Here is a 27231-nt window from a genome sequence, read left to right on the forward strand (position 1 = left end):
AACAACAACACTGATTCCACAAGATGGCTCCAAAGTAATAATTTTATTCCTCTGGTCTGAAGATTATGTCAGCTTTTCATAACAAGAGGATAGGTTGAGATACCAAAAACGAATCGTCAACCACAGATATGCCAGGATTCAATAAAAGTGATGAATCGGTTCAACACGATCGGGATGTAAAATTTCCTACAGGTTCATCTCTTGCGTAATTTCCCCCTCTTATAATGTGTATGTTTGTAATGGATATTTTCAAAAAAAGCTGAGGGCTTCCTGCTGGTATGCACACACACACACACACACACACACACACACACACACACACACACACACACACACACACACACACACACACACACACACACACACACAAACACACACAAATACACAGTCAAGTGTTGACTTATGCTGCTCATGTGCATGCAGGCCGAACATAATTAATCCTCACACAATGCAAAAAAGAATGTGGCTCAAACACACGGCGGCGTGTTTTTTGGCTTTGTCGGAGGTTCATTTCGGCATGTCAGTGCTTGTTTTTTGTGTTTCTTCAAGTCGACGGGTCACCTGAAGCCATGTTAAAAGGACAAACCATGACAAGGAAATTACCATAGCCATTCACAGCTAAATGGGAAATCAATAAATATTCTTAAAATTCCACTGAATTCATTGAAAGCCCAAAGATTATGACACATTGCAATATTCATTTAAATATTGATTTTACCAATTATGTATTTACTTCGTGTCAGTTACAACACTTAATTTTGTTAAATAGGATAAGCAGCAACAAGTTCTTGGTGGTTTAATGTGTTGCTGTGCGAGAAAAAAAGAAGTGACAATAAATAATAAATAAATAATTCAGTCACAATTTTGAATGTTTATTTCGACATACAATCATATTGAAATACTGTATTAAAAGATCACTGGTTTGATTTCTTGATTGTTAGGTTGGAAAAAGGTTCATCACTACCATCAGTCACCGCAACAGCAATGCCCTCTGATCAATACTCTGCTGTCGCCATGGAGACCAACAACAACATGGCCACCATGGTAAGTCTTGCACCTGGCCATGCCGTGGTGCGTGTGTATATATACAGGTAACATCCGAGTTACGACTGGGTTCCGTTCCAACAAAACGGTCGGTCGTAAATGAAACGGTCGGCTGACGGCTGACGCGAGGTGTATACGACGATAGTATTCAGTGTCAATCTGTTGTTTTTAAGCAACGTTTTCGATTGAATACTATTATATACCAACATGTTGACAGTTCATTTATAAATCTTATAACTTTTAGTGTCATTTTAATCATTTTATATTTCGTATTATCGATCTTTATTACTGTGTTGGCGCACACACTTTCTGCTGACCCAAATCCGCATGGCTTCCCACGCATGTGAGCTGTTGAAAAATCACTCTCCCGGCTAACGGAGAAGCCACCCAACACACACGCTCGGACTCAGGCGGACGCCGAAGCAAAAAAGTTCTACCGGTTGCCCTCTCCCCGACAAAACGGTCGTAAGGCGAAATGCATTAAATATGGCCGAGGCGAGGTTTATACGACAGAATAGTATATGATGTCAATCTGTTGTTTTTAAAGAACGTTTTCTATTGAATACTATTATATACCAAACTGCTTAACGTTCAATTATGAATCTTATAACTTTTAGTGTCATTCTTATCATTTTATATTTTGTATTATCGATTTTTATTACGGTGTCATTCTGCTGACCCAAATACGCACGGCTTCCCACATACAGTGAGACCTCAACCTACGAACTTAATTGGTTCCCAGACAGAGTGTGTACGGCGAAAAGTGTGTATCTCAAAAACATTTTCCCACAAGAAACCATTAAAATGGGAATAATCCGTTCCCGGGTTTCCATAAAATATACTTTTCAACTAAATAAGCCTTAAAACTACACACAACATACCTTATTCTATGTATAATAACTGTGCTATTGTATTGTAATGAAAGAAATACACTGCATTGTATCATAAAGTCACTTTATTTACATTTGTGATGGTCATTGATGGCTTGATGTAATGGCGTTGGAGGTTGAAGGTCAAAGGGAATTGCTGTTTGGAAAGAGGCACATTACATGAGGACTGTAATTAAAGAAATAAACTGCTGTAAAATAAAGTTTTATTTACCTTTTTGATGGTCGTTGATGGCTTATGGAAGGAGAGTCACCTTCCATAAGGACTGTTGGTAACTTAACCTCTGGTGTGGCTTCTCTTCTTTTTTCTTTGGAGACTCCTCATCATTTTTGTTGATTAAAAACCTCTTAATTGACACCTGTTGCTTTCTGACTTGTAAGGTCTTACGAAGCTGAGGCATCACATTATTGTTCATCATGTTGATGATTGTCATGATTTTCTCGAACCATCCGTTACTGGCTTTGAAATCCTCAATAAGCGCCGCACTTCCAGGTTGGCGCATGGCGATATCGGTGTGAATTAGCCGTGCTTTCTCGCATAAAATAGCTTTACTCACGCTGTTGCCGGATAGCTGCTTTTCGTTAATCCAAATTAACAGTTTTTCAACTTCTTCGATTGCCCGAGACCGTCGCTTTGAGAGCACGGTAACACCTTTTGCGAGAGACGCACCTTTGATGGCTGTTCTGTTCCGGAGAATGGAAGCAATGGTTGACTTAGCATAGCCGTGCTCGGCCACTAAATAACACAAATGCACACCTCGTTCGTGTTTTTCAATAATCTCCTTCTTCTCAGCGACAATGATTTTATTTTGTGTCTTCTTGGGCCGAACACGAGCCTGTGTTTTTTTTCGTTCCATCATAGTAAAATTATCAGCAAAAAGCTTCAAGTAGGCGATCGACGTGTGCATTCAATGAGAGGGGGTGTGGAAAGTAGCGCCGGCTGGATCGCTGTTCGGTCGTGTGCTTCCGCCGAAGATCACTTCGCCAGATCCGAAGGTCGTGTGCTTTATGGACCAGCCGTGGTGGGTGTGTATTATAAAAGTAGTGCTTATTATAAGGTTTAATTTTCATAAATTTGACGTTCGTAAGATGAAAAGTTCGTAATATAAGGTGTTCGTAAGTTGAGGTCTCACTGTATTACGCACTGCTGAAAATGGCTCTCCCTGCTAACGGAGAAGCCAGAAGAGGTCGCCCAACACACACGCTTGTACTTAGGTGGACGCCGAAGTAAAAAAGTCTCAAAGAGCCGGTGGCGCGTGGGCCCGACGTCGTGAATCGGTCGGCAGAGTATTTTGAAGACCTCCTCAACTCCACCAACACGCCTTCCTTGGAGGAAGCAGTGTCTGGGGACTCCGAGGTGGGCTCTCCGATCCCTGTAGCTGAAGTCACCGAGGTGGTTAAAAAGCTCCTCGGTGGCAAGGCCTCGGGGGTGGATGAGATCCAACCGAAGTTCCTAACGGCTCTGGATGTTGTGGGGCTGTCTTGGCTGACACGCCTCTGCAACATTGCGTGGTCATCGAGCAGAGTACCTCTGGATTGGCAGACCGGGGTTGTGGTCCCCCTTTTTAAAAAGGGGGACCGGAGGGTGTGTTCCAACTACAGAGGGATCACACTCCTCAGCCTCCATGGAAATGTCTATTCAGGGGTTTTAGAGGGGCGGGTCCGTCGGAAAGTCGAGCCTCAGATTGAGGAGGAACAGTGTGGTTTTCGTCTCTGCCGCGGAATAGTGGACCAGCTCTACACCCTTAGCAGGGTCCTCGAGGGTGCATGGGAATACGCCCAACCAGTCTACATGTGCTTTGTGGACTTGGAGAAAGCGTTTGACCGGGTCCCTCGTGGAGTTCTGTGGAAGGTGCTTCGGGAGTATGGGGTACAGGAGCGCCTGATATGGGCCGTTCGGTCCCTATACGACCGATATCAGAGTCTGGTTCGCATTACCGGCAATAAGTCGGAATCGTTTCCAGTGAGGGTTGGGCTCCGCCAAGGCTGCCCTTTGTCACCGATTCTGTTCATAACTGTTTATGGACAGAATTTCTAGGCGCAGCCGAAGTGTTGAAGGTTTCTGTTTTGGTGGCCTCAGTATAGCATCTCTGCAACATCTCAGATTATGTGGTACTGTTGGGGCCTTCAAGTGGAGCTCTCCAACTCTCTCTCAAGCGTTTCGCAGCCGAATGTGAAGCGGCTGGGATGAGAATCAGCACTTCCAAATCTGAGACAATGGTTCTCAGTCGGAAAAGGGTGGAATGCCCTCTCCAGATCGGGAAGGAGATCTTGCCTCAAGTGGAGGAGTTTAAGTATCTGGGAGTCTTGTTCACGAATGAGGCTGTTAGGGAGCGAGAGGTCATCAGGCGGATCGGTGCGGCGTCTGCTGTGATGCGGACTTTGTACCGATCTGTCGTGGTGAAGAAGGAGCTGAGCCAAAAAGTAAAGCTCTCAATCTACCGGTCGATCTACATCCCAACCCTCATCTATGGTCACGAGCTATGGGTCGTGTCCGAAAGAACGAGATCCCGGGTGCAAGCGGCCAAAATGAGCTTTCTCCGTAGGGTGTCCGGGCTCTCCCTTAGAGATAAGGTGAGAAGCTCGGTCATCCGGGAGGAGCTCAAAGTCGAGCCGCTTCTCCTCCACATAGAGAGGAGCCAGATGAGGTGGCTCAGGCATCTGATTAGGAAGCCTCCAGGACGCCTCCCTGGTGAGGTGTTCCGAGCATGCGCCACTGGCAGGAGACCCCGGGGATGACCCAAGACACGCTGGAGAGACTATGTCTCCCAGCTGGCCTGGGAACGCCTCGCCAGGACGAGCTAGAAGAAGTGGCTGGGGAGAGGGAAGTCTGGGCTTCCCTACTGAAGCTACTGCCCCCGTGACCCGACCCCAGATAAGCGGAAGAAGATGGATGGATGGATGGATGAATAGAAAATGCATGCATTCTTCCAAAAACAGTGAGACCTCAACTTACGAACTTAATTGGTTCCCAGACAGAGTGTGTAAGGCGAAAAGTGTGTATCTCAAAAAAAAAATCCCATACGAAACCATTAAAATGGGAATAATCCGTTCCCGGGTTTCCATATAATATACTTTTCAACTAAATAAGCCTTAAAACTACACACAACCAACCTTATTCTATGTAAAATAAATGTGCTATCGTATTGTAATGAAAGAAATACACTGCATTGTATCATAAAGTCACTTTATTTACATTTGTGATGGTCATTGATGGCTCTTAATTGACACCTGTTGCTTTCTGACTTGTAAGGTCTTACGAAACTGAGGCATCACATTATCATTCATCATGTTGATGATTCTTATAGCCTTTTCTGAATGCAACTGTTCAATAAAAGCCTGCACATCAACTGTTTAATGGCCTGCTTATGCTTGTCCTCTTGAAGGCAAATCAAATTCTCTGTGTTGATGACCTCATTATGGTCAGCAACAAGCTCCTCGATGTCATCTGCATTCACTTCGAGTCCCGTAGGTGCTGGCAGAGATTTCATGACAACAAAAGGCCCGAGTCCGATGATTCCACGGACGCGGAATAAAACACGACAAAAGAAGGCGGGCGGGGCGAATAAAATGGCACACTCGCATCTAACAATCACCTCGTGCAACGCAAACTCTTGGAGCACAAGCAAACATTTGGAGCACAAGACGTAGCGACGCACTTTCGTCGTAATCATGTCACTGGTGAGGTGACAGTGACTCGTTGAAATGAAATGAAATTGCAGAACGACAATAAAATGAAGTGTCGCGAACGTAGGCCACACCCGAGCTGTCAACTCGCACGTGACAATTTAGCGTGACTATTGACACGCTGTTCCGGTGTGTGTGAAAACACTAGCTCTGATTGGCTTACCATAACACATGACTACCGTTTAGCCAATCACAATCACTTCTATCGCAACTTGACAGAGGGGTGCGTTCAAGTGTAGCAACACAAAAACGTTGGGAAGTGTTTGTCACCGCTCATTCAGTTAGACAATGCTTTCCAAACAGCCTAGAGTCTTAAGAAGTCGTGCGCTATTCTCGAACCTGAACGCACCCCAAGTCTTGGATGACAAATAAACAGAACAGAGTAGACGTGTACGGCTGGTAGTTTCTTCAATTTATTCATAGTAACGCACCACATTTTAACTGAGGCTGAACACTGAAGCCTGTGGTGTTTATTTTCCGGTCCCATAATAGTAAAATTATCAGCAAAAAGCTCCAAGTAGGCGATCGACGTGTGCATTCAATGAGAAGGGGTATGGAAAGTAGCGCTGCGCTGTTCGGTCGTGCTTCTGCCGAAGATCACTTTCGCCAGATCCAAAGGTCGTGTGCTTGATGGACCGGCTGTGGTGGGTGTGTATTATGAAAATAGTACGTATTATAAGGCTTAATTTTCATAAATTTGATGTTCGTATGATGAAAAGTTCGTATTATAAGGCGTTCGTAAGTTGAGGTCTCACTGTACAGTAAATTTGTGAGAATAACATTAATGTGAATGGTTTTCCGTTTCTCACAATTGCTCAGAATCCACCAAAACTATCAGAAGGAAAGTCAGCTTCTTAACAAACCAGCAATCATTTATCGGGGTTGGGCATTGCGATTCTTTTACATTTAAAATACATTTTATAAAATTACCTTTCATAATTTTATAAACATAGGCCAGCAACCATTCATCAAGGTTGGAAACGCATAAATATAAATATGCAACACATTATTTCTTGAAATTAATCTCCAATTGTGTATACATTTTAAACTGAAAAATACTATTTTTCGAAAATCACAGTGTCCCATTAGTGGTGAGCTGCAGTATGGCAAAATAACAATCTAAGTCATGAAAGCCATAAAATGAGTGGATATGGATTTTACTTTCAGGTTCTGTTTCTAAAGAGAAGCACTGAAAAGCGATGGTAACAGTTGCTGTGCTAAATGAGGCAACTTGATAAAGCTTTTCCGTCTTGTCATGTATTCTGAACTGGGCTCTTAATTAATGTGACTTTGTTCACCTCCGCTCCTTTCACTCAAAACCTTATCACAGTGAAATGAGGCAGTGACCGTTGGCACTTGTTCCTCTTTTTCACGCTCATAAATCACTTCAGTCTCGACGGGGCCTTGGAGGGGGACTGCATCCTTCCACCATCTGCTCCTATTTGATTTCTGTTTTCAGCCCCCAAAATGTAAAACTATATCAATGTGTCAAGTCAAGCATCAAGAACCTGTTGTGAAGTTTGATGTTTTCCCCTTGTGAAACAATAACAAATTGTGAAGCATTCAGCGATTGTATGCATAAAAGTTGAAAAAAGGTCAATGAAGTTCATCCGTGAAGGTTATTGTGTCTTTTGAGTTCATCTTGAAATTGTCGAAAATCCTTGCCAATAAATGAGTATTCTACACTATATCCCTCCATTCGCAGTTACAAGACATCTTACCGTGTATAATAATAATATTTTCAGCTACCCTGAGAGATTTCTTGACAGGTGCTCTGTAGATTTGAGTATTTAGTCACGTGACTCCGTTCACACACAACGGAAAGCACGCTACATTGATGGCAGCGTCTGTCAAATGCCCCCTTTTTGTTTTCATTTAATTTTATGTTTTGAGGTCAAGTAGAGTTTAGATTGAGGTTTGATAAAATGGTAACAATTGCTAGCTAAGTGCTAACATTTAGAAAGATAGTCGCCTGAGATAAGAAAGTGCCGAGGCAGATCGATAGACAATATACTCTCGATTTGGGTAACTGTTCCTGAATAAGGAATCATTTATAATGGGAGTTGATACAATGCTAACATGCTAACGGTTGGTAAGTTATCCATAGCAAGATATCAGCTTGTGGACAAATCTGACTGCACCCTGTATAGGTGTCCCAGTCAGATTATGAAGGTTCTGCTCAAATATTCCTTGAGGTGATTTCCTCAAGGGTGTTCTCTCTGCACCTATTCATACATCAAGCACACCAAAGACTGATCTAATTCAGTGTTCCACTCGACCATCTGACGGTCAAATGTCTCATAACGCATGCAGCCAAACAAAATAGTTCTGCTCGGGTTCCCTGGATCGCATTCCTGACTCGCAGCTCTTCTTTGGCACGCCTATCTTCAAGCTAAAACATGTTTTACCTCTTCTGTTTTGTCCCTTCATAGGATAATGAATAACTTGATTTTGAAAGTATAGAATGAAAGAAAAAAAATCAAATTTGAGTACCAGTACATTTATACTGTTCTTACACTGTAGTTGTGAATGGGAACACTAAGGATAGTCAGAAGCGATCAAAGTATCCTGTACTGCTCGTTTATAGACTAATTGCAGTGAGGATACACCTTGTTTACTACATACAATGCTGCTTACAATTCTTCCTGCTGTGCATATTGACGTCTCTATTGACCATATCTGTATATCTATTTGTTACTCCTCATTATATGCATCGTATTAGATAGCATATACGATATTGATTCATGTGCAGTACATTTATTACAATGCTGCTTACTATTCTGTCTGCGCATCAGATTACATTCTGTCACTAATAATAATGATAATAATAACAACACATTTAATCGGCCGGAGTCCGAGTAGAGGGTGTGTGTGTGCAGATACATGCAGATTTGTTTTGCTCCACCCAAGGCGAAGGTGATCCCACCGCCACCAGAAGGCATGTCGGAGAATGACAGCGGCGTGGAGCTGACCAATGAGAGCAGCCCCCTGGCCGGGGCCGAGCCACCATCACCCTTCAGTCCCAAACAGAGCGGGGGTGCCTCATCCCCTCGGGGTATAATTAAATACATTATATTATAATCATAATGAAAAGTATTTATTTTGTGTTTATTCGTGTATTTTTGTTGTATTCTCTTTTAATTAAGTTTGTATTGAATTGTGCTTATTTTAATAGATAAAACTTTAAATTTGTCAAACTTTGTCATGAAATATTGGATTGGATTGGATATGCCTTTATTCGTCTCACAGTGGAGAAATTTACATTATTATACAGTAAAGTCTCGTTATATCGATATCGGATATATCGATAGTCCCGGTTATATCGATACTATTTCTATGCACGCACGGAGAAAATTACATGCAAACAGGGTCTGATATATCGATAGTCCCGGTTATATCGATATTTTTTCGGACTCCCTTGAATATCGATATAACGAGACTTTACTGTATATTATTGTTTGTAGTAATGTATGCATATTATTTTATTTTTGAATTGTAATTTATTTTGACTCATTTTTATTATGTTTTTTTCTCATGAAACCAAACTTGTCTGAAAATTATATCATATAACATTTTTAACATTTTTGTATTCATTAATTTCACTTTCTTTGTCTTGTTAGAATATAATATGTGTCTGGAAAGACGGGCTCGGATCAGGAAGAGGTCCGGGGGCGATGATGGTGCCTGGGACCCGTATAGTAAAGTATGGTGGACAAGACAAATCCTCATGAACCAACTCTGAATCTGCATTAATCAATACTGTGTTTGTATGTGTGTGTGTGTGGGGGTATGTTGGTGTGTTTAGAAGAAGACTCGGCTGGCTTTGAGAGACAGACCACGCACTCGAACTATCTTTCAGGCTGGTCTGATGCCGCACGCCAAACCTCGCAGACAGACACGGAAATATGAGGTCATTGTTAATGTAGTTACTACTCTTGAATGGGGGAATGAAATCAAATAAAAATAATCAAAATATCTGTGCACATAATTAGAATATAACCTAATGGGAGTAGAGGTGTGTGTGACAACTGGATTAACAAACAAGGGCACATAACACTATTTTCCTAGACCATCCTTAATCCTTCGTCAGCACCCTATGTATCATCATCGTCCCTGCGTCTTAATTCTTATAATAATCATCCTCCGTTCCAGTCCATCCATTGAAATGACTTCTGTTTTTCTTGGCTCGAATTGAGGCAGAGGTGGTACCAACCTCACAATGTGCCATGACGTGCATGTATTTGGTAAATTTAACAGACTCATTTTCTTTTCGACGAACCATACTTTAAGTTAAGAATAAGAATGTGACTATTATCATGTTAAAGCATCCATGTATTAAAACTCAGAGGAGAATGATAGGCTCAAAGGTTTAATGAATAAATACATCTATAACTACCTATTATAAAAAAAAACAACAGGCCATATTTACCTGAAAGAAAATCACATCCTGAAAATCATAGCACAGACTAGCGGGGAAACTATGATTTGTTTGATCTATTTCTTTTTCGGTTGTTGCTTCAGGTCTTTACTCTCCACTGCTGTTGATATAGCACCCCTGTAGGAGCATAATACTGCAACTGCAGTTAAAATAAATAGCTGCCAAAATGGGGACATCAATCGCTCAATAAGCACAATCGGAGCCCTATGCAGTGTTCGATCGGTCTGACTGGGGGAGGGACAAACTTAGCTGGAGCCACCCAACACATAATTTTAAGTGCAGGAAAACCCCTGATATGTGAATTTGCTGATGGTGATAGAGCAGGGGCGGGCAAACTTTTTGACTCGTGGGCCGCATTGGGTTCTAAAATTTGACAGAGGGGCCGGGCCAGGAGCATTTGGAGGGAGTGTTTGGGCCGGAAATACTAAACCTAAAGCATTAAAAGACAACCGACGCCACCGGACAAGTTATGTCCATAATTTATAAAATCACTTCAAATGACTTTGACTTTTACAAAGATTCCACAGCATATAGCTATAGTTTACGTTTTAAGACTGAATATTCAGGAAGTCTTGTTTTCGAGTTGATGACGATCCCCATGTGACATCACGTTAGGACCGCCCCTGACCAAGAAAGCGACACACAATGCATTTTGGGTACTTTGTTTGGTCTGAAAACTTCGTGTTAATGGAGAAATTAGAAGGAAAACACATAAATAACGCCATGGTGAATCGTTGCGTGTTGCACCAAGACAACTATTTGATATTCGCTGACAAATTCCCAACTGACAAATCAGCCCATTTCCAACGGAGCTTGGGCGCAATCTTCTGCATTTTCTGGGTGCTACATTGCTGTCATTGACGGCTCGAATTAATATGGGAGGACTCCTTGAATCAATTGCAAACATTTATGCTTTACTCTTCAGAACTATTTGAATCATATTCATAACTGGATGAGTAACAAGAAAGCATCTTCTCCGAATCTGAAGCCATTGTTTTGATTCTCGAGCAAGGCAAGACATCTTGGCGTGACGTCACGAACAAGGGGGTGGGACCTTCTGAAACTGGCCATTTCCGGATTCATTTTGAAGTCATTTTTATTGGTGTTTTTCATTTAACTAAAAATATCAGCCTACATTATTTGGGTATTTTAGATGCTATAAAACATTTTTCTGATGTCAGTGGGAAACAAACAAAAATGGTGCCGGTTGTCCTTTAAATGTAGTGTGTGCAAACCTCATAGCACAGTAAGAACACTACAACCCAATTTATTAACTGTCTTTCAAATGTGAAAAATATCCCTGATCAGTTAATAAATTTGTCTCAAGGAATATGGCGTTTACATACTATTTCGCAGATACTTGGAGGAGGAAATGGAAATAGATTAAAATAACATATGCACTGTGATTTATCAAGATTGTGTCTGTTTTTAATAAGTTTTCATTAAAGGGGCAAAGTTAAAGAAATCAACATTTATTGAAAAATGGAATCACTTTCAACATTCAAAACATATTATTACGCAACGAAATATTCAAGCTCAATAATACCTACTTGTGTTAAATTCCGCCAAATCATGGGTGGGTTGTCCAGACCGCGCGCTCAACAAACTCTCCACTGACGCCCTCACCTTCACGCGCAAACAATACACGTGTACCGTCACCGAGCACACAGACATAGGCTACTTGCAGTTGAAATTTGCATACTCGGCACAGCAGCCAATCAGAAGCCTGCTTCTTTCTTCCGGACTTTCGCAAGCGTTATGAAGTCGTGCAATTGCGTGTCATTTTCCAAAATAGATGCACAGAACCTCAGCCCAGAAGAAAGATTCAAAAGAAGCTAACAACATGTGTGATGCTACAAAACGTAAATTTACATTAAACCATGACTGTAAAGTGTACGAGAGACTTATGAAAGGGGCTTCGTGGCTCGTAGGAAGCAATGCAAATGTTGCTTTGTTCACCGCAATGACAATCGACTACTGCAGCAAAATCTACAGCCATGCACATTTACCGTAAATTACATTCTTCATTAAAAAATATATATATACTTTGTGACAATGTTTTTTAATGTGATTAGTTGTCTCATTCTGCATCAAGTTGTGAAAAAATGGGGCAGGCAACTTTTCAGTTATCTGCCCTGTTGTCCGCTAACTTTTTGTCATGAGTTTCAGTTTTTACTATAATTTGGGCAAATTCGGCGGGCCGGATTAAAAGCCTAACCGGCCGTATGTGGCCCGCAGGCCGTAGTTTGCCGATATCGGTGATAGAGTTTGATGATCTTGGGAGTCAATTTTGGACTGTGGCTCCAAATTGTTGCCCATGTGGGATGGCTGTTTTTGGGTGCGAGAACCTTGTGGAGATCTCACTCACTTTTGGCTTCATCCGTCAGTGTGGCCAATCTTCTCAGGCGGACTCATCCAAGGGGGTCGCAGAGCTCCCACGCCTGGAATTGCTGGAGCATGACTCCAAAGATTCAGCTCAAAGCAGTGTCACCACCATGTCCAGTTGCAACGCCCAGATTGAATACAACGTAAGGACCTACTGACACACATACACTGTTAATACCATACGTACACATAGTCTGTTCGAGTGTAAAGTATCGACAACCGTCTGACTTTCCAGGTGGAGGCATTTCTCTCCTTCATGATTGAAATTGTTCTTTTCTTTTTTTGTCCTCTGCCGATCTGAAACGTGCACCACTCAAAAAGCATTTGACATTTGTTTGTCTGTGGACTACATTTTAGGGTTCCTGTTCACAAATATGGACACTGAATGAGTTACGGAATTAAAGCACAGGTGTCAAAGTCAAGGCCCGGGGGTCAGATCTGGCCGGCCACATCATTTTATATGTGCTACAAAATCAAATCAAGCATCTCAAGTTCCATAATGCTTACGAAAGTCTGAACCAAAATTTCAAATAGCCATGTCATCCACAATAACAGTGATTATTCTTGATTGGACCGGGTAGCTATCAATGTGTTGGTGGCTTGACTCTGTGTGTGTGTGTGTGTGTGTGTGTGTGTGTGTGTGTGTGTGTGTGTGTGTGTGTGTGTGTGTGTGTGTGTGTGTGTGTGTGTGTGTGTGTGTGTGTGTGTGTGTGTGTGTGTGTGTGTGTGTGTGTGTGTGTGCGCGTGTGCGTGTGCGTGTGTGTGTGTGTAATATGTGGAGACAATTCAATGGTTCCCAAAATTTAAAATGGCCCTCCAAGGGAAACCGAAACTACAATGTGGCCCATGACAAAAATGAATTTGACGCCCCTGAATTAAAGGAACTAACATTTAGTCTTTTTTATTTTTTTTAACACAAGTACCTGATCCACTTAATTGCAGCATGTGCGTCGTTTTGCCACCTTTGGGTGTCTATAGGACAACAAAGGCTTCAATGTTGGTGAGCTGGTATGGGGGAAGATTAAGGGGTTCTCCTGGTGGCCCGGTATGGTGGTGACCTGGCGCGCTACCGGGAAACGGCAGGCCAACCATGGCATGAGGTGGCTGCAGTGGTTCGGGGATGGGAAGTTCTCCGAGGTGAGTAGCAGGAGATGAAAGGTCACATTGATCCTGATATAAGATGACTATTTTGTGTCCTCACAGGTCTCTGCTGATAAGCTGGATTCCATCACTGCCTTCTCCAAGTTCTTCAATCAGGCGTCTTACACCAAACTGGTATCCTACCGCAGGGCCATCTTTCAAGCTCTAGAGGTAAATTTGGCCTCACCCCTCAATACAGGAATCTAATTTTGCTTGTACAATGTCAAAGACTGTGTCTGCCTCTAGTACACTGACTTTCATGGGAATAGCTAGGAAGTAAGAATTATCTGTTCACCCCCACAATGCTGCCATCACCCCTTTCTATCCTCACCCATCCACAAAAATACCAAAATAAAGATAAGGCCAGCCATGGTCAGAGTGACACTGCATTTTACGCTACAAGTTCTAAAATAGGGCGGCCCGGGAGTCGAGCGGTTAGTACGCAGGCTTCACAGTGCAGAAGTCTCAAGTTCGAGTCCCACGCCGGCCTCCCTGTGTGGAGTTTGCATGTACTCCTCGGGCCCAGCTCGGTTTTCTCCGGGTCCTCCAGTTTTCTCCCACATTCCGAAACATGCATGGCATTGTGATTGAACACACTAAATTGTCCCTAGGTGAGAGTGACTGGTTGTTTGTGTCTGTGTGCCCTGTGATTGGTTGGCCTCCAGTTCAGGGTGTCCCTCGCCTCGTGCCTTAAGACAGGCTCCAGCAACACCCGCAACCCAAATGAGATTAAGTGATCTGGATGGTTGGAATTTCTGAAATAGACTCCAGTTCATCCGTTACATTAAATGGGTCGAAAGATATTCAATGAATAGATATAAATATGTCGTGCAAATCCAGCGCATTGCGAAAATCACAATTTGGAGGATATGCTTCAAACTATTCATGTAGACCAGGGGTGGGCAAACTTTTTGACTCGCGGGCCACAATGGGTTCTAAAATTTGACAGAGGGGCCGGGCCAGGAGAATTTGGAGGGAGTGTTTGGGACAGATATACGAAACCTAAAGCATTAAAAGACAACCGACACCACTTTTTTGTTTCCTAATTGACATCAGAAAAACGTTTTATAGCATCTAAAATACCCAAAACACGCAGGCTGATATTTTTAGTCAAATGCAAAACACCAATAAAAATCACTTAAAGTGTCTAAAAACTACTTCAAATTGAACCCGGAAGTGGCCAGTTTCAGAAGGTCCCGCCCCCTTGTTCATGGTGTCACGCCAAGACGTCTTGCCATGATCAAGAATCAAAACAATGGCTTCAGATTCGGAGAGGATGCTTTCTTGTTACTCATCCAGTTATGAATATGATTCAAATAGTTCTGAATAGGAAAGCATAAATGTTTGCAATCGATTAAAGAATTCCTTCTGTGTCATTTTGAGGCATCTGGACAGAAATGTAGCACCCAGAAAATGCAGAAGATGGCGCCAAAGCTCCGTTGGAAATGGGCTGATTTGTCTCCTGGGAATTTGTGTCAGCAAATATCAAATAGTTGTCTTGGTGCAACACACAAGGATTCACCATTGTGTTATTTATGTGTTTTCCTTCTAATTTCGGCATCAACACGGATCAACATGAAGTTTTCAGACCAAACAAAGTACCGCAAAATGCATTGACGTGATGAAAGGTCTGCTACAGTGTGTCCTTTCTCGGTCAGGGGCGTTCTTGCCGTGACGTCAGGACTCGTCACCAACTCAAAAACAAGACTTCCGGAATATTCAGCGCGAGTCTTAAAACGTAAAATATAGCTATATGCGGTGGAATCTTTGTCAAATACGCTCAGTAAAAGTCATTTGAAGCGACTTTACAAATTATGGACACAACTTGTCCGGAGGTGTCGGTTGTCCTTTAAATGTAGTGTGTGCACAGTAAGAACACTACAACCCAATTTATTAACTGTCTTTCAAATGTGAAAAACAGCCCTTATCAGTTCATACATTTGTCTCAAGGAATATGCAAGATATGGCATTTACATAGTATTCTACAGATACTGGGAGGAGGAAATGGAAATAGATTAAAATAACATACGCACTGTGATTTATCAAGATTGCGTCTGTTTTTAATAAGTTTCAATCGAAGGTGCAAAGTTATTTTATTTTTTTTTTTTTTTTTTTTCAAAAATGGAAGAATCACTTTCAACATTCAAAACATATTATTACACAACGAAATGCTGAAGCTCAATCATATCTACTTGTGTTAAACTCCGCAAAATCATGGATGGATTGTCCTGACCGTGCGCTCTACAAACTCGCCACGGACGCCCTCGCCTTCACGCGCAAACAGTACACGTGTATCGTTGCCAAGCACACAGACATAGGCTACCTGCAGCTGAAATATGCATACTCGGAACGGCAGCCAATCAGAAGCCTGCTTCGTGCTTCGAACTTTCCCGAGTGTTATAAGATTGTTATTTTGTCATTTATCGAAGTAGATGCACAGAAGCTCAGCCCAGCAGAAAGATTCAAAAGAAGCTAACAAAATTTATGACGCTACAAAACGTAAACGTACATTATACCGTGACTGTAAAATGTACTTGAGAGTTATGTTAAGGCGCTTAGTCGCTCGTAGCAGACAACGCAATGCAAACATTGCATTGCGGCCACACTGGAGCAAAACCTTCAGCAAGGGATGTTTACTGTAAATTAAGCACGGTCACATTTGTGGTAGCCATATCCTTAATCAAAAAATGTTTTTTTTTTTTTGCTTTTTATTTGCTGTTATCGTCTTATTGTGTTTCAAGTTGTGAAAAATGGGGCAGGCAGCTTTATGGCCGGGGAAGCAACTTTTCAGAGTTGTCTGCCCTGTTGTCCGCTAACTTTTTTTCATGAGTTTCAGACACTGTTTTTACTATAATTTGGACAAGTTCGGCGGGCCGGATTAAAAAGCCTAATGGGCCGCATGTGGCCCGTGGGCCGTAGTTTGTAGACCATAAATAAACAATGCTTTGGGTAGCATCAATTCCGTATGTTTTATTTTAGATAAGTTGCTAATGGTTGCTAATTTATGCTAACTAGCTAAATAACCATACGTGATTGTGGTAACACTGGTAGAGTTGGTAGCAGCAAATTGTTGATGTGATTGTATTTGTGCTCTGTCATCTCATGATGGTGCAGATGGCCAGCATCCGCGCTGAGTTCCCACCCTGTGTATCAGACAACGCTGATGAACAAATTAAGCCCTTAATGGAATGGGCACAAGGAGGCTTCCTGCCCAAAGGTCAAGAGGGACTCAAACCCAAATGTGGCGCTGGTAAGCAGAGGCCGAACAGCTACATGCACTATTTGCTGGTGGCTTGACTCTGTGTGTGTGTGTGTGTGTGTGTGTGTGTGTGTGTGTGTGTGTGTGTGTGTGTGTGTGTGTGTGCGCGCGTGCGTGCGTGTGTGTGTGTGTGTGTGTGTGTGTGTGCGTGCGTGTGTGTGTGTGTGTGTGTGTGTGTGTGCGTGTGTGTGTGTTTGTGTGTGTGCGAGCGTGCGCAGACAGTATCACGCTTAACATGGAGGTCCTGGATGTGTCGCTGCCTGAGTATCCCCCCAGTGCCATGCAGCCCAGACTCAGCGTGTACAAGAGCAAAGGTGGACCTGAGGAGTCATACAGCAGAGGTAAGTTCAATGACATTGAATCTCATCACCATGACACAATACTAAACACGTGTTTTTGTCGTTGGGTAAAGCAATTTATGATACCGTATTTTCCGATGTATAAGGTTCACCCAAAAGCCTTTATTTTCTTCAAAAGATGCCCCTGCGCCTGATATGCAGGTGTGCCTTATATGTGAAGTAATATTGAGCCACAACAGGTCTCGCCAGTACTGTCAGTAGCCACAACTGAATTTCCCCTTGTAGAAGAAGTAGTGCGTAAACCCAACAGCTACTTCTTCTTCTTCTTCTTTTCCTTCCGGCTTTTCCCTTCAGGGGTCGCCACAGCGAATCAATGTCCTACATCTAAGCCGGTTGTGTGCATCCTCTTCTCTCACACCAGCTACCTTCATGTCCTCTTTGACCACATCCATAAACCTCCTCTTCGGTCTTCCTCTCGGTCTCCTGCCTGGCAGTTCAAGGCTCAGCATCCTTCTCCCGATATAGTCGGTCTCTCTCCTCTGGACATGTCCAAACCATCTCAGTCTGGCCTCTCTGACTTTCTCTCCAAAGCCTCGAATATGAGTTGTCCCTTTAATGTACTCATTCCTGATCCTATCCAACCCTGTCACTCCCAAAGAAAACCTTGATATCTTCAGCTCTGCTACCTCCAGCTCTGCTTCCTGTCTTTTCTTCAGTGGCACTGTCTCCAGTCCAAACATAATAGCTGGTCTCACCACTGTTTTATACAATTTTCCTTTCATACTAGCTGAAACCCTTCTATCACACATCACACCTGACAATTTTCTCCAGCCGCTGCCGCCTGCCTCGACACGCTTCTTCACCTCTTTTCCACACTCTCCATTGCTCTGGACAGTTGACCCCAAGTACCTAAAGTCCTCCACTTTCTTTATCTCTGCTCCCTGTAGCATCACTCTTGCACTTGGATCCCTCTCATTCACACACATATATTCCGTCTTGCTGCGACTGATCTTCATTCCTCTCCTTTCCAGGGCATATCTCCACATCTCTAGTTTCTCCGCCACCTGCTCCCCGTTCTCACTACAGATCACAATGTCATCTGCAAACATCATGGTCCAAGGAGATTTTGTCTAACATCGTCTGTCAGCCTGGGTGGAATTTAAGGTGTTGGTAGGTCCTACCAACACCTTAAATTCCTCCGTCACACCGACAGCACACCTCACAACTGTCTTACAGTCATGATACATGTCTTTCACCGCTCTGACATACTTTTCCGTCACTCCAGACTTCCTCATTCAATACCACAACTCTTCTCTGGCCACCCTGTCATACGCTTTCTCCAGATCTACAAAGACACAATGCAATTCCTTCTGACCTCTGTACTTCTCTATCAGCATTCTTAAAGCAAACACTGCATCTGTTGTACTCTTTTTTTGGCATGAAGCCATACTGCTGCTCACAAATGTTCACTTCTGCTCTTAGTCTCGCTTCAACTACTCTTTCCCAGAGTTTCGTTGTGTGGCTCATCAACTTTATTCCTCTGTAGTTAGTGCATCTCTGCACATCTCCTTTGTTCTTCAAAATGGGCACGAGTACACTTCGTCTCCATTCTTCAGGCATCTGTTCACCATCTAAGATCTTGTTGAATAATCCAGTCAGGAACACCACCGCCACCTCTCCAAGACACTTCCATACCTCGATTGATAAATCATCAGGCCCGAGTGCCTTTCCCCCATTCATCCTCTTCAGCGCCCTCCTCACTTCATCCTTGCTAATGTTTGCTACGTCTTTGTCCACAACAGTCACGTCTTCTACTCTTTGTTCCTTCTCATTTTCCGCATTAATCGGTTCTTCAAAGTACACTTTCCATCTTGCCATCACACAACTGGCACCGGTTAATACATTGCCATCTCTATCCTTAATCACCCTAACCTGCTACAAGTCCTTACCGTCTTTGTCTCTCTGTCTCGCCAGCCTGTAAAGATCAGTCTCGCCTTCCTTGCTGTCCAGCCTCGCATACAAGTCATCATAGGCCTCTTGTTTGGCCTTTGCCACATTTACTTCAACCGTGCGCTGCATCTCCTTGTACTGCTGTCTACTCTCGTCCGTCCTCTCAGTGTCCCACTTCTTTGCTAACCTCTTTCTCTGTATACACTCCTGCACCTTCCCATTCCACCACCAAGTCTCCTTATCTACCTTTCTTCCACTCGATACACCAAGTACTTTCCGACCTGTGTTTCTGATTATGTTCGCTGTAGTTTGCGAGTCATCTGGAAGGACCTCTTGCCCACCCAGTGCTTGTCTTACCTCCTTCCTAAATGTCATGCAACACATGTCGTTTTTCAACTTACACCATTTTGTCCTCAATTCAGCCTTTGATTTCTTCATCTTCCTCACTGCCAGCGTCATCCTACACACCACCAACCTATGCTGTTACACTCTGACCAACCACTACTTTGCAGTCACTGATTTCCTTTAGATGGCGCCGTTGACCCAAAATGTAGTCTACCTGTGTACTTCTGCCTCCACTCTTATAGGTCACCCTATGTTCCTGTCTCTTCTGAAAGAAAGTATTCACTAGCCATTTCCATTCTCTTAGCAAAGTCTACCACCCTCTGTCCTTCAGCGTTCCTCATCTGGAGTCCAAGCCTGCCCATCACCTCCTCATCATCTTTGTTTCCTGCGCCAACATGTCCATTGACACACAATTAACATAATAAATGAGGGACTACCTAATAGACAAATTGGAGGCATGTTTTCAAAGTGAGAAAAAAATATGGAATTTGCTTTTATGAGAAGTGTAAACAATACATTAAAATTCTGAATCCAATTTTTATTCAAATATAATGAGGACTTTTTTTAAAAAAAGACGTATCACCCAGCTCAAGTTTTCACGTGCAGCCATGCAATTGCCAGCATCTCATCGTCACGTTTGTCCTTCATCCAGAACAAATGGTCAATGAAGTCCTGAAGAATAAAAGAAGTATCGAAGGTAAACAATTATTTCACTTGACACACTTTCTGAACGGCATAGAAGGGTGCTCATTGAGCGTTTGCGTCAGAGTTCTGTCTCTCGTGTGGCAAGATGAGACCAGCAACCTTCCACCCACTCTTTGAAGGAGGCCTGTGCCAAACATGCAAGGTAACGATGCAACAGCAAACACAATAAAGTCAAGCTCTCACGGTAACAGGAAGCTAATATCGTAGTTAACATCCTCATTCAGTTCTCCTTGGCAAACACCAGTTGAACAAGATTCCGATAAATTCCACAAAAAGCTATTGTTAGCTCGCTGTCAAGTGAAGCTAATGTATCTTTCTATGCCGTTGCAGGACATATACTTGGAGACGTCTTACATGTATGACGATGACGGCTACCAGTCCTACTGCACCGTCTGCTGCGGCGGTCGAGAAGTTCTGCTGTGCGGCAATGCCAACTGCTGCAGGTTGCACGCATACACACACACACACGCACACACACAAGCACATCGAAATATGGCACCGTAACGACATAATGGCATTTTCCAAATTAGATCAATGCCCTGGATGTCCATTTTATTTTTAACCATAACTGAAACATTAATTACCGTTCATGCTGTATTCAATTATCTTCATCAGTGGCGCACATCTCCATTGCCACCCGCTTTTCAGGAGCACCACCTGCAATTTTTTTCCAGTCCTAACTTGTCCTTGCACATTACCCATGTCTTCATTTGTATGGCTTGCTTGGCATACGCTGCTTGAAAGTTTATATGGGTGGCACATGGGTCACAACAAAAAAGAAGAGAACATCCCCTGTCTGGGATAATTTTGAGCAGATCTCTCCAAAAAATGTGAAATTACAATAACAAGTGCAAGTATATAATATAAGTTACTGTGACACCACCATGGATCCCTCGTTTTAATGTCTTCTACTTGCTGATATTTTAAAAATTGAATTGTAAACTTTGTTCCAAAGAACTTGGGTACCAACAGAACACCGTTCCCTCAACAAAAAGGAATGAAAGGTGTGTCTTGTTCTTTGTGGGTTAATGTATAAAGTAAAGCAATTATTCTGTCAAGTAACACACGCACATTCATTCACATCACAACTCCCTGCCATTTTTTTCCAAGAGGATTAGAGCTAGCAAGGAAAAAAAGAAATTGGCACGATTCTCAGTCTTATTCCAGATGTCTGACTTTATTCTCCAAATGTTGACTTTAATCGCAAAATTCTGATTATCACTTTAAAGTCTGAATTCTGAGATAAACATGAGAATTCTGTCATCTTTATTTGATTTTCTTTGTTAGCCCTAATCATCTTCCATACATTTTGACCCCATCAAATCCATGGCAGGATTTTAATCACTCGCACTGTCATGACATTTATTTTCCACATGATGGTGCATTGGAACAAATGAGGCCTCATAAAGCATTGGCCAAAAAGCAAGCAAACCATATGGATGGAAAGCTTCATTGCTTAATGATGCCTCATTTTACCATCACTCATGACGAGGTAGACTGAAAAACAATTCAACCAGATACTACATTCCATAATTTGTGTTTTTTATCATCCATTATCATGGGTTTGTATTCACGAGGACGTCAAAATGGCATTGTTGAGTATTTTTACGGGTTACTAAATTCCAAACGCCTTTGTCAATTTGTGCCCCTTCCAAGTTTATCACGGTTACAAGAGCAATTCAAAGCAAGAATTTGATGTCATGAATCCATAAATTTGGCTGATTTGCCATGTTACGAGCACATACATACAGTAAATGAGCGGACAATTGTTAAACCTTCCACGGTAATTCCACTGCAGGTGTTTCTGTGTGGACTGTCTCGACATTCTTGTGCACCGTGGGGCATCGAACAATGCACGGTTCTTGGACCCTTGGCGCTGCTACATGTGCCAGCCAATGCTGACATATGGTGTCCTCAAACGCCGCCACGACTGGAGCGTCAAACTGCAGGAGTTCTTTGGCAATGACAACGGACAGGAGTTTGTGAGTTGAATTTCGGCTTGTGCCAGCATACAGCCACCTGCCATCATGAGTACCTAAAGTAAATACAAATGTCACCAAAATTAGGCATCATCTGGTAGTAGCAAATAGAAACCCTGATACCATGAAATGGATATCAAATTTACTAGGAAACAGGCATTACCTGTCATCGTTGTCAACATTGTGATGTGGCGTTTGTGACCCTTAGTGTACATGAAGCAGGATTGCTTATAATTTGTTGACTGTCCTTCCAGGAGACCCCAAAGATTTATCCGGCAGTCCCAGCAGAACAGAGACGACCAATCCGAGTCCTCTCACTGTTTGATGGCATCGCCACCGGTAAGTGAGGAGGGACAGGAGGGTGCTACAAAAAAAAGATAATAAGCTGTTCCCATTGATTGTATATTACTGCTCGCAGGCTACCTCGTCCTAAGGGATCTGGGCTTTAAGGTGGACCAATACGTGGCATCTGAGGTGTGTGAGGATTCCATCTCTGTCGGAGTGGTCCGACACGAAGGAAAGATCCAATATGTACACGATGTTCGGAATATCACCAGGAAAAACGTGAGGACTAAAATGTTGACTGTGTTGTCGTTCTAAGACACCACAATGGGCCATCAAGGTGGACTTCTTTAAAACAGTTTTTCCCATTCTTTTGACACGGTGCTGCTGCTCTTCCCTAGATTCAGGAATGGGGACCATTTGATTTGGTGATCGGAGGAAGTCCCTGTAACGACCTGTCTATTGTCAACCCAGCCAGGAAGGGACTCTTTGGTAAGTCCAGAAATATGATGTGACTACAGAACATTTGAGGTACAGTGAACCCCTGCTCTTTGATGAATATTTGATGTTCCATTGCAAAGGTCTTTGTAATTGCCTATAGATGTCACAAAATGGCGACAAACTAGAGGATTTCAAAAAGATGGTTGGATTATGCCTCCCGGATTTTAAAGATATAGAGTGGCAAGATGTGAAATTAACTCATTCACTGTGCAAAAATGTGTCCACTCTAGTGCCAAGGTTTTTGTCATTGTCACATGAATTCCAGGACCCACAGAATATTGAGTTTTATGTCTACATAAACATTCAATAAAACATTAAAACTTTAAACTCTCTTCTTTCATCAGAAAAGAAAGAGTTAATTCCTAAATTTTATGGGTCTGGGGTTATATGAGCCCTTAAGCGAATGGGCGCAAGGAGGCTTCCTGCCCAAAGAGGGAACAAAGCACTAACAAGGAAAAAAGGGAAATGCTGCCCCACTGTGGAAAAGAAAAAAAACATAACCAGAGGCCATCAGCGCTTTATCAGCACCCAATCATGAAAAAACAAAACCCGAACTAATTTTGGAATGGCACTCTACGGCATATTTTGAATTCCCAAATAAATTTGTGTATGACAGTGAATGAGTTAAATATCATTGGTAATATTCTTGCATATATTAACCATATGTATGAATCACCACACAAAAATAAAGAAATCATCAACACCATACATCGAGCATGGACAGATTCAAAACCCAATGAGACAAACTAGTGTTTGTCAGCACAAAAAAAACCCACCTTGAGGCCCAACTAGTATGAATGAGCATACCACCAGCCAAAATCGATTTTTATTTCTATCTGTCTGACTCTCAATGTACAGCTTTTGGAATGTAGAAGTGGTAGTTTTTCAATGAAATTGAGTTGAAATAAATGTTAATCACTACATAGAAAATTAAATACTTGGTAGAAAAGCAAAAATATAGTTTGGGTTTCACTTTCATTTACTTTGGGTTTCACAATACAACAAACAGCCTTTTTTCAGCAAATAATCATGGAGAATAAGTTTCATCCCCAAAAATGTGCAAATGTTTTCTTAGTGTGGAAAGATAAAAACGTAATGTCATTATGGTGCAGGGATATGACAGTGACCTTGTTCTCATGATACTTTGTCGCTCCAGAAGGCACAGGGAGGTTGTTCTTTGAATTTTACCGCCTGCTAAGCGAGGCCAAGCCCAAAGAAGGAGAGAATCGTCCATTCTTCTGGATGTTCGAGAACGTGGTCGCCATGGGTGTCAACGACAAGCGGGATATCTCTCGATATCTGGAGGTGAGAGGCTGGAGGGCCTTCTATCGTGTACTATTTTTCTACTGGTGACTTTTTATCATCAAATCAACATAATTGAAAGGTTTTTAACTGAGTGCCAGAAAAGGAACAGTAATTGTCACCAGTTGTCAATACACCACCGCGAGGAGCATATTCTCTACTACTCTGCAATACAATCAACAAATAGAGGCCATACCCAGCAAATAGGCACAACCTTGGCACCAGGAAATAGACAAGTTCAGTCACCAAAAATATACATTCCCATTACCAGCAAACAGAGACCACTTGTCAAGAGCACACCACTTATCAAACAATTTTCTTCTAAACACCATTCATCATGTAATCGAATGTCCCATGAGTTACACATGACGCCCAATACATAAACGTTCAATACTCATTTTAGAAGGCGAAATGTTTCTTTCCCCACCAGCACCAGAAAATAGGCACCACTATTACAAACATTGATTACACCCATCACTTACCAATTAAGGCCATACACAACTAATATACACCACCCATCACATCAGACTCCTAACATCACCAAGTAATCAATAGTGATTCTCACCAGTTCATGGACACCGTTTTATACCAGCAAACAGACCGCACCCGTCACTCGAAAATAAACAGCACTCATCCATCGCTCTGAGATTTCACCATCTGTCGCCTTCATATAGACAATACCTGTTACAGTCACGGTTTGTAAGGTGGTGATGGTGGTTGTGGATCCCAAAAAAAGCAGACAGGAGGGAGCAGCAGGATGTATTTACAAATTGTATTAAAATAAAATCAGCAGAAACAATATCTAAAACATCAAAACAGAACAGAAAAGTCCAAAGTATCAAAGAAAACCATGAGTAAAAATCTGCCAAGATGAAACCAACCTGACAGGGTGAAGCAAACACATACAATGACACGACACGGAATGGTCGTGCCGGGAGTCCTTTTAACTGCCACTGATGATGCAACTGAGGGCGGGGCCGTCAGCGCTATCCGTTGGTCGCCAACCAGAACGTGACAATCTGCCACGGATTGGAACGACCAACACCTGTGCAGGTGCCGGCGGGGCCGACAGCGCCACCCGTTGGTCGCCAACCAGATCGTGACAGTTAGATCTGCAAATGTTTTGTATTCTTCAAAGAAAGTAGTCATTGTTTTTTTTACTCATCTGGAGATTTTCATTAGAGAAATATTCTTTGTGTTTGTTCCAGTGTAACCCTGTGATGATTGATGCCATTGAGGTCTCTGCAGCTCACCGGGCTCGATACTTTTGGGGAAACCTGCCGGGTATGAACAGGTGCGAAACAAGACCCTAGAAAACCCTCTGTGGGACAAATACACATTCTGAAAGAATAAATTATATACCTTATAATAATTGCAGTGACATGAGTGTTTTCCATACCAGACCTTTGTGTGCATCTGGAATGGACAAGCTTGAGCTTCAGGACTGCTTGGAACATGGGCGTGTTGCTAAGGTGAGTGAATCGCAGATGTGGGCCTTTTTTCTTTTATTTACTTAGATTATTTTTTTAAATGAAAATGTTGTATTTTTCAGTTTGGTAAGGTTCGTACGATCACCACACGGTCCAACTCCATCAAACAGGGAAAGGACCAACACTTCCCAGTCTTAATGAACGGAAAGGAGGACATCTTATGGTGCACTGAGTTAGAGAGGTAACCTCACGGTCAATCAGATGGTAACTTTGATTGGCAGTTGCATTCTAGCCTCTTCGTCTTCAATGTTAGCACATTTAGGGATGCACGATTTAAGTTGTAACTTTGACAAAAATATTTTCAGGATTTTTGGCTTCCCAGTCCACTACACAGATGTGTCCAACATGGGACGAGGTGCTCGGCAGAAACTCTTAGGCCGGTCCTGGAGCGTCCCTGTCATCAGGCATCTTTTCGCACCCCTCAAAGATTACTTTGCCTGTGATTAGGTGCCACCAATTTCCACCACAATGATGCTCCGTCACAACACAATTAACACCACCATGCCTTGTGATCACCAAATCGATGCCAGATCCAGAAAACAAATACCACAGCAAATCACAGTGCAGCGACACCACCAAGAAACATCGATTACCCATCTCCAGGGATAATTTAGGCAGAATGTGTTACCAGGAAATAGACACCACCCTCACCGGCATCAACCTGTCCTGAACAAATACTGTACATAAGATATTCATTACCAGGACACCCATTGTCAGGATACAGACACACACATATAATGAGAGAGAGAGAGAGAGAGAGAGAGAGAGAGAGAGAGAGAGAGAGAGAGAGAGAGAGAGAGAGAGAGAGAGAGAGAGAGAGAGAGAGAGAGAGAGAGAGAGAGAGAGAGAGAGAGAGAGAGAGAGAGAGAGAGAGAGAGAGAGAGAGAGAGAGAGAGAGAGAGAGAGAGAGAGAGAGAGAGAGAGAGAGAGAGAGAGAGAGAGAGAGAATCTGTTACCAACATACAACAAGAACAAAAATAGTCTCAAACCCTAAAATTGAGGACACAACCAACAAGTGGGCATTTTGTACAGGCCAATACACACTGACAATCACCAGTAAATAGAAACCAAACCACATTACATTACTTTAAGAGTCTTTCAAGGTCATTTTAGTCTGGGGGGATGATTGACCATTCTTTTTTTTCTTGGTCAGTATACCTTTGTTTCATTTTTTTTCTTCTTCTAATAACAGCAAAGCTGCTGCAGGAGTTTTTGGGAAGAAATTATAGGAAAGGAAGATAGTGAGATTGAGGGTTTTCTTTTTTTCTTCAAATTTTAGCTGGTCTTTGCCTGCTTTTTGTTGACTCTGTTAGAGAAGACACTCCGTTGTTTTCTTCCAAAAAATGAAAAGTTGACAGACTAAAGTGTTTTATTTTTTGGGATGATTATTGTGTTTAAATTAGCTTAATCTTCCTGAAAGGTCCCCCTATGATAACAATACCTTTGTTTCATTTTTTATAGTAATAGCAAGGCTGTGGAAGGAGGTTTTTTTAATAATTATTATTGATAATAATTGATAATAAAGGAAGATTGTGAGA

The 27231-nt window shown here is 42.4% G+C and overlaps 1 protein-coding gene across 3 annotated transcripts in view; it reads left to right on the forward strand.

The window, feature by feature from the left end:
* Window positions 1-26433, forward strand: part of dnmt3bb.1 (DNA methyltransferase 3 beta, tandem duplicate b.1) — a 30772-nt gene extending 4339 nt beyond the window's left edge. Inside the window, exons 2-22 of one of the 3 annotated variants that reach the window (XM_088997469.1) lie at window positions 942-1044; window positions 8529-8673; window positions 9239-9321; window positions 9424-9528; window positions 12444-12584; window positions 13420-13578; window positions 13645-13752; window positions 16696-16831; window positions 17059-17181; window positions 20087-20131; window positions 20202-20281; window positions 20470-20582; window positions 21938-22121; window positions 22373-22457; window positions 22537-22682; window positions 22802-22892; window positions 24058-24206; window positions 25412-25497; window positions 25582-25675; window positions 25756-25874; window positions 25999-26433. In XM_088997469.1, coding sequence (XP_088853595.1) covers window positions 942-1044; window positions 8529-8673; window positions 9239-9321; window positions 9424-9528; window positions 12444-12584; window positions 13420-13578; window positions 13645-13752; window positions 16696-16831; window positions 17059-17181; window positions 20087-20131; window positions 20202-20281; window positions 20470-20582; window positions 21938-22121; window positions 22373-22457; window positions 22537-22682; window positions 22802-22892; window positions 24058-24206; window positions 25412-25497; window positions 25582-25675; window positions 25756-25874; window positions 25999-26140 — 2437 coding nt within the window. In that variant the 3' untranslated portion in view covers window positions 26141-26433. The remainder of the gene's footprint in view (window positions 1-941; window positions 1045-8528; window positions 8674-9238; window positions 9322-9423; window positions 9529-12443; window positions 12585-13419; window positions 13579-13644; window positions 13753-16695; window positions 16832-17058; window positions 17182-20086; window positions 20132-20201; window positions 20282-20469; window positions 20583-21937; window positions 22122-22372; window positions 22458-22536; window positions 22683-22801; window positions 22893-24057; window positions 24207-25411; window positions 25498-25581; window positions 25676-25755; window positions 25875-25998) is intronic. The other 2 variants (XM_088997487.1, XM_088997479.1) reach the window with 2 other exon arrangements.
* The last annotated feature ends 798 nt before the right edge of the window (window positions 26434-27231 follow it).

The sequence above is a fragment of the Hippocampus bargibanti genome, linkage group LG01, assembly GCF_051943395.1.
Source record: "Hippocampus bargibanti isolate YZ-2025 linkage group LG01, ASM5194339v1, whole genome shotgun sequence".
Lineage (NCBI taxonomy): Eukaryota > Metazoa > Chordata > Actinopteri > Syngnathiformes > Syngnathidae > Hippocampus > Hippocampus bargibanti.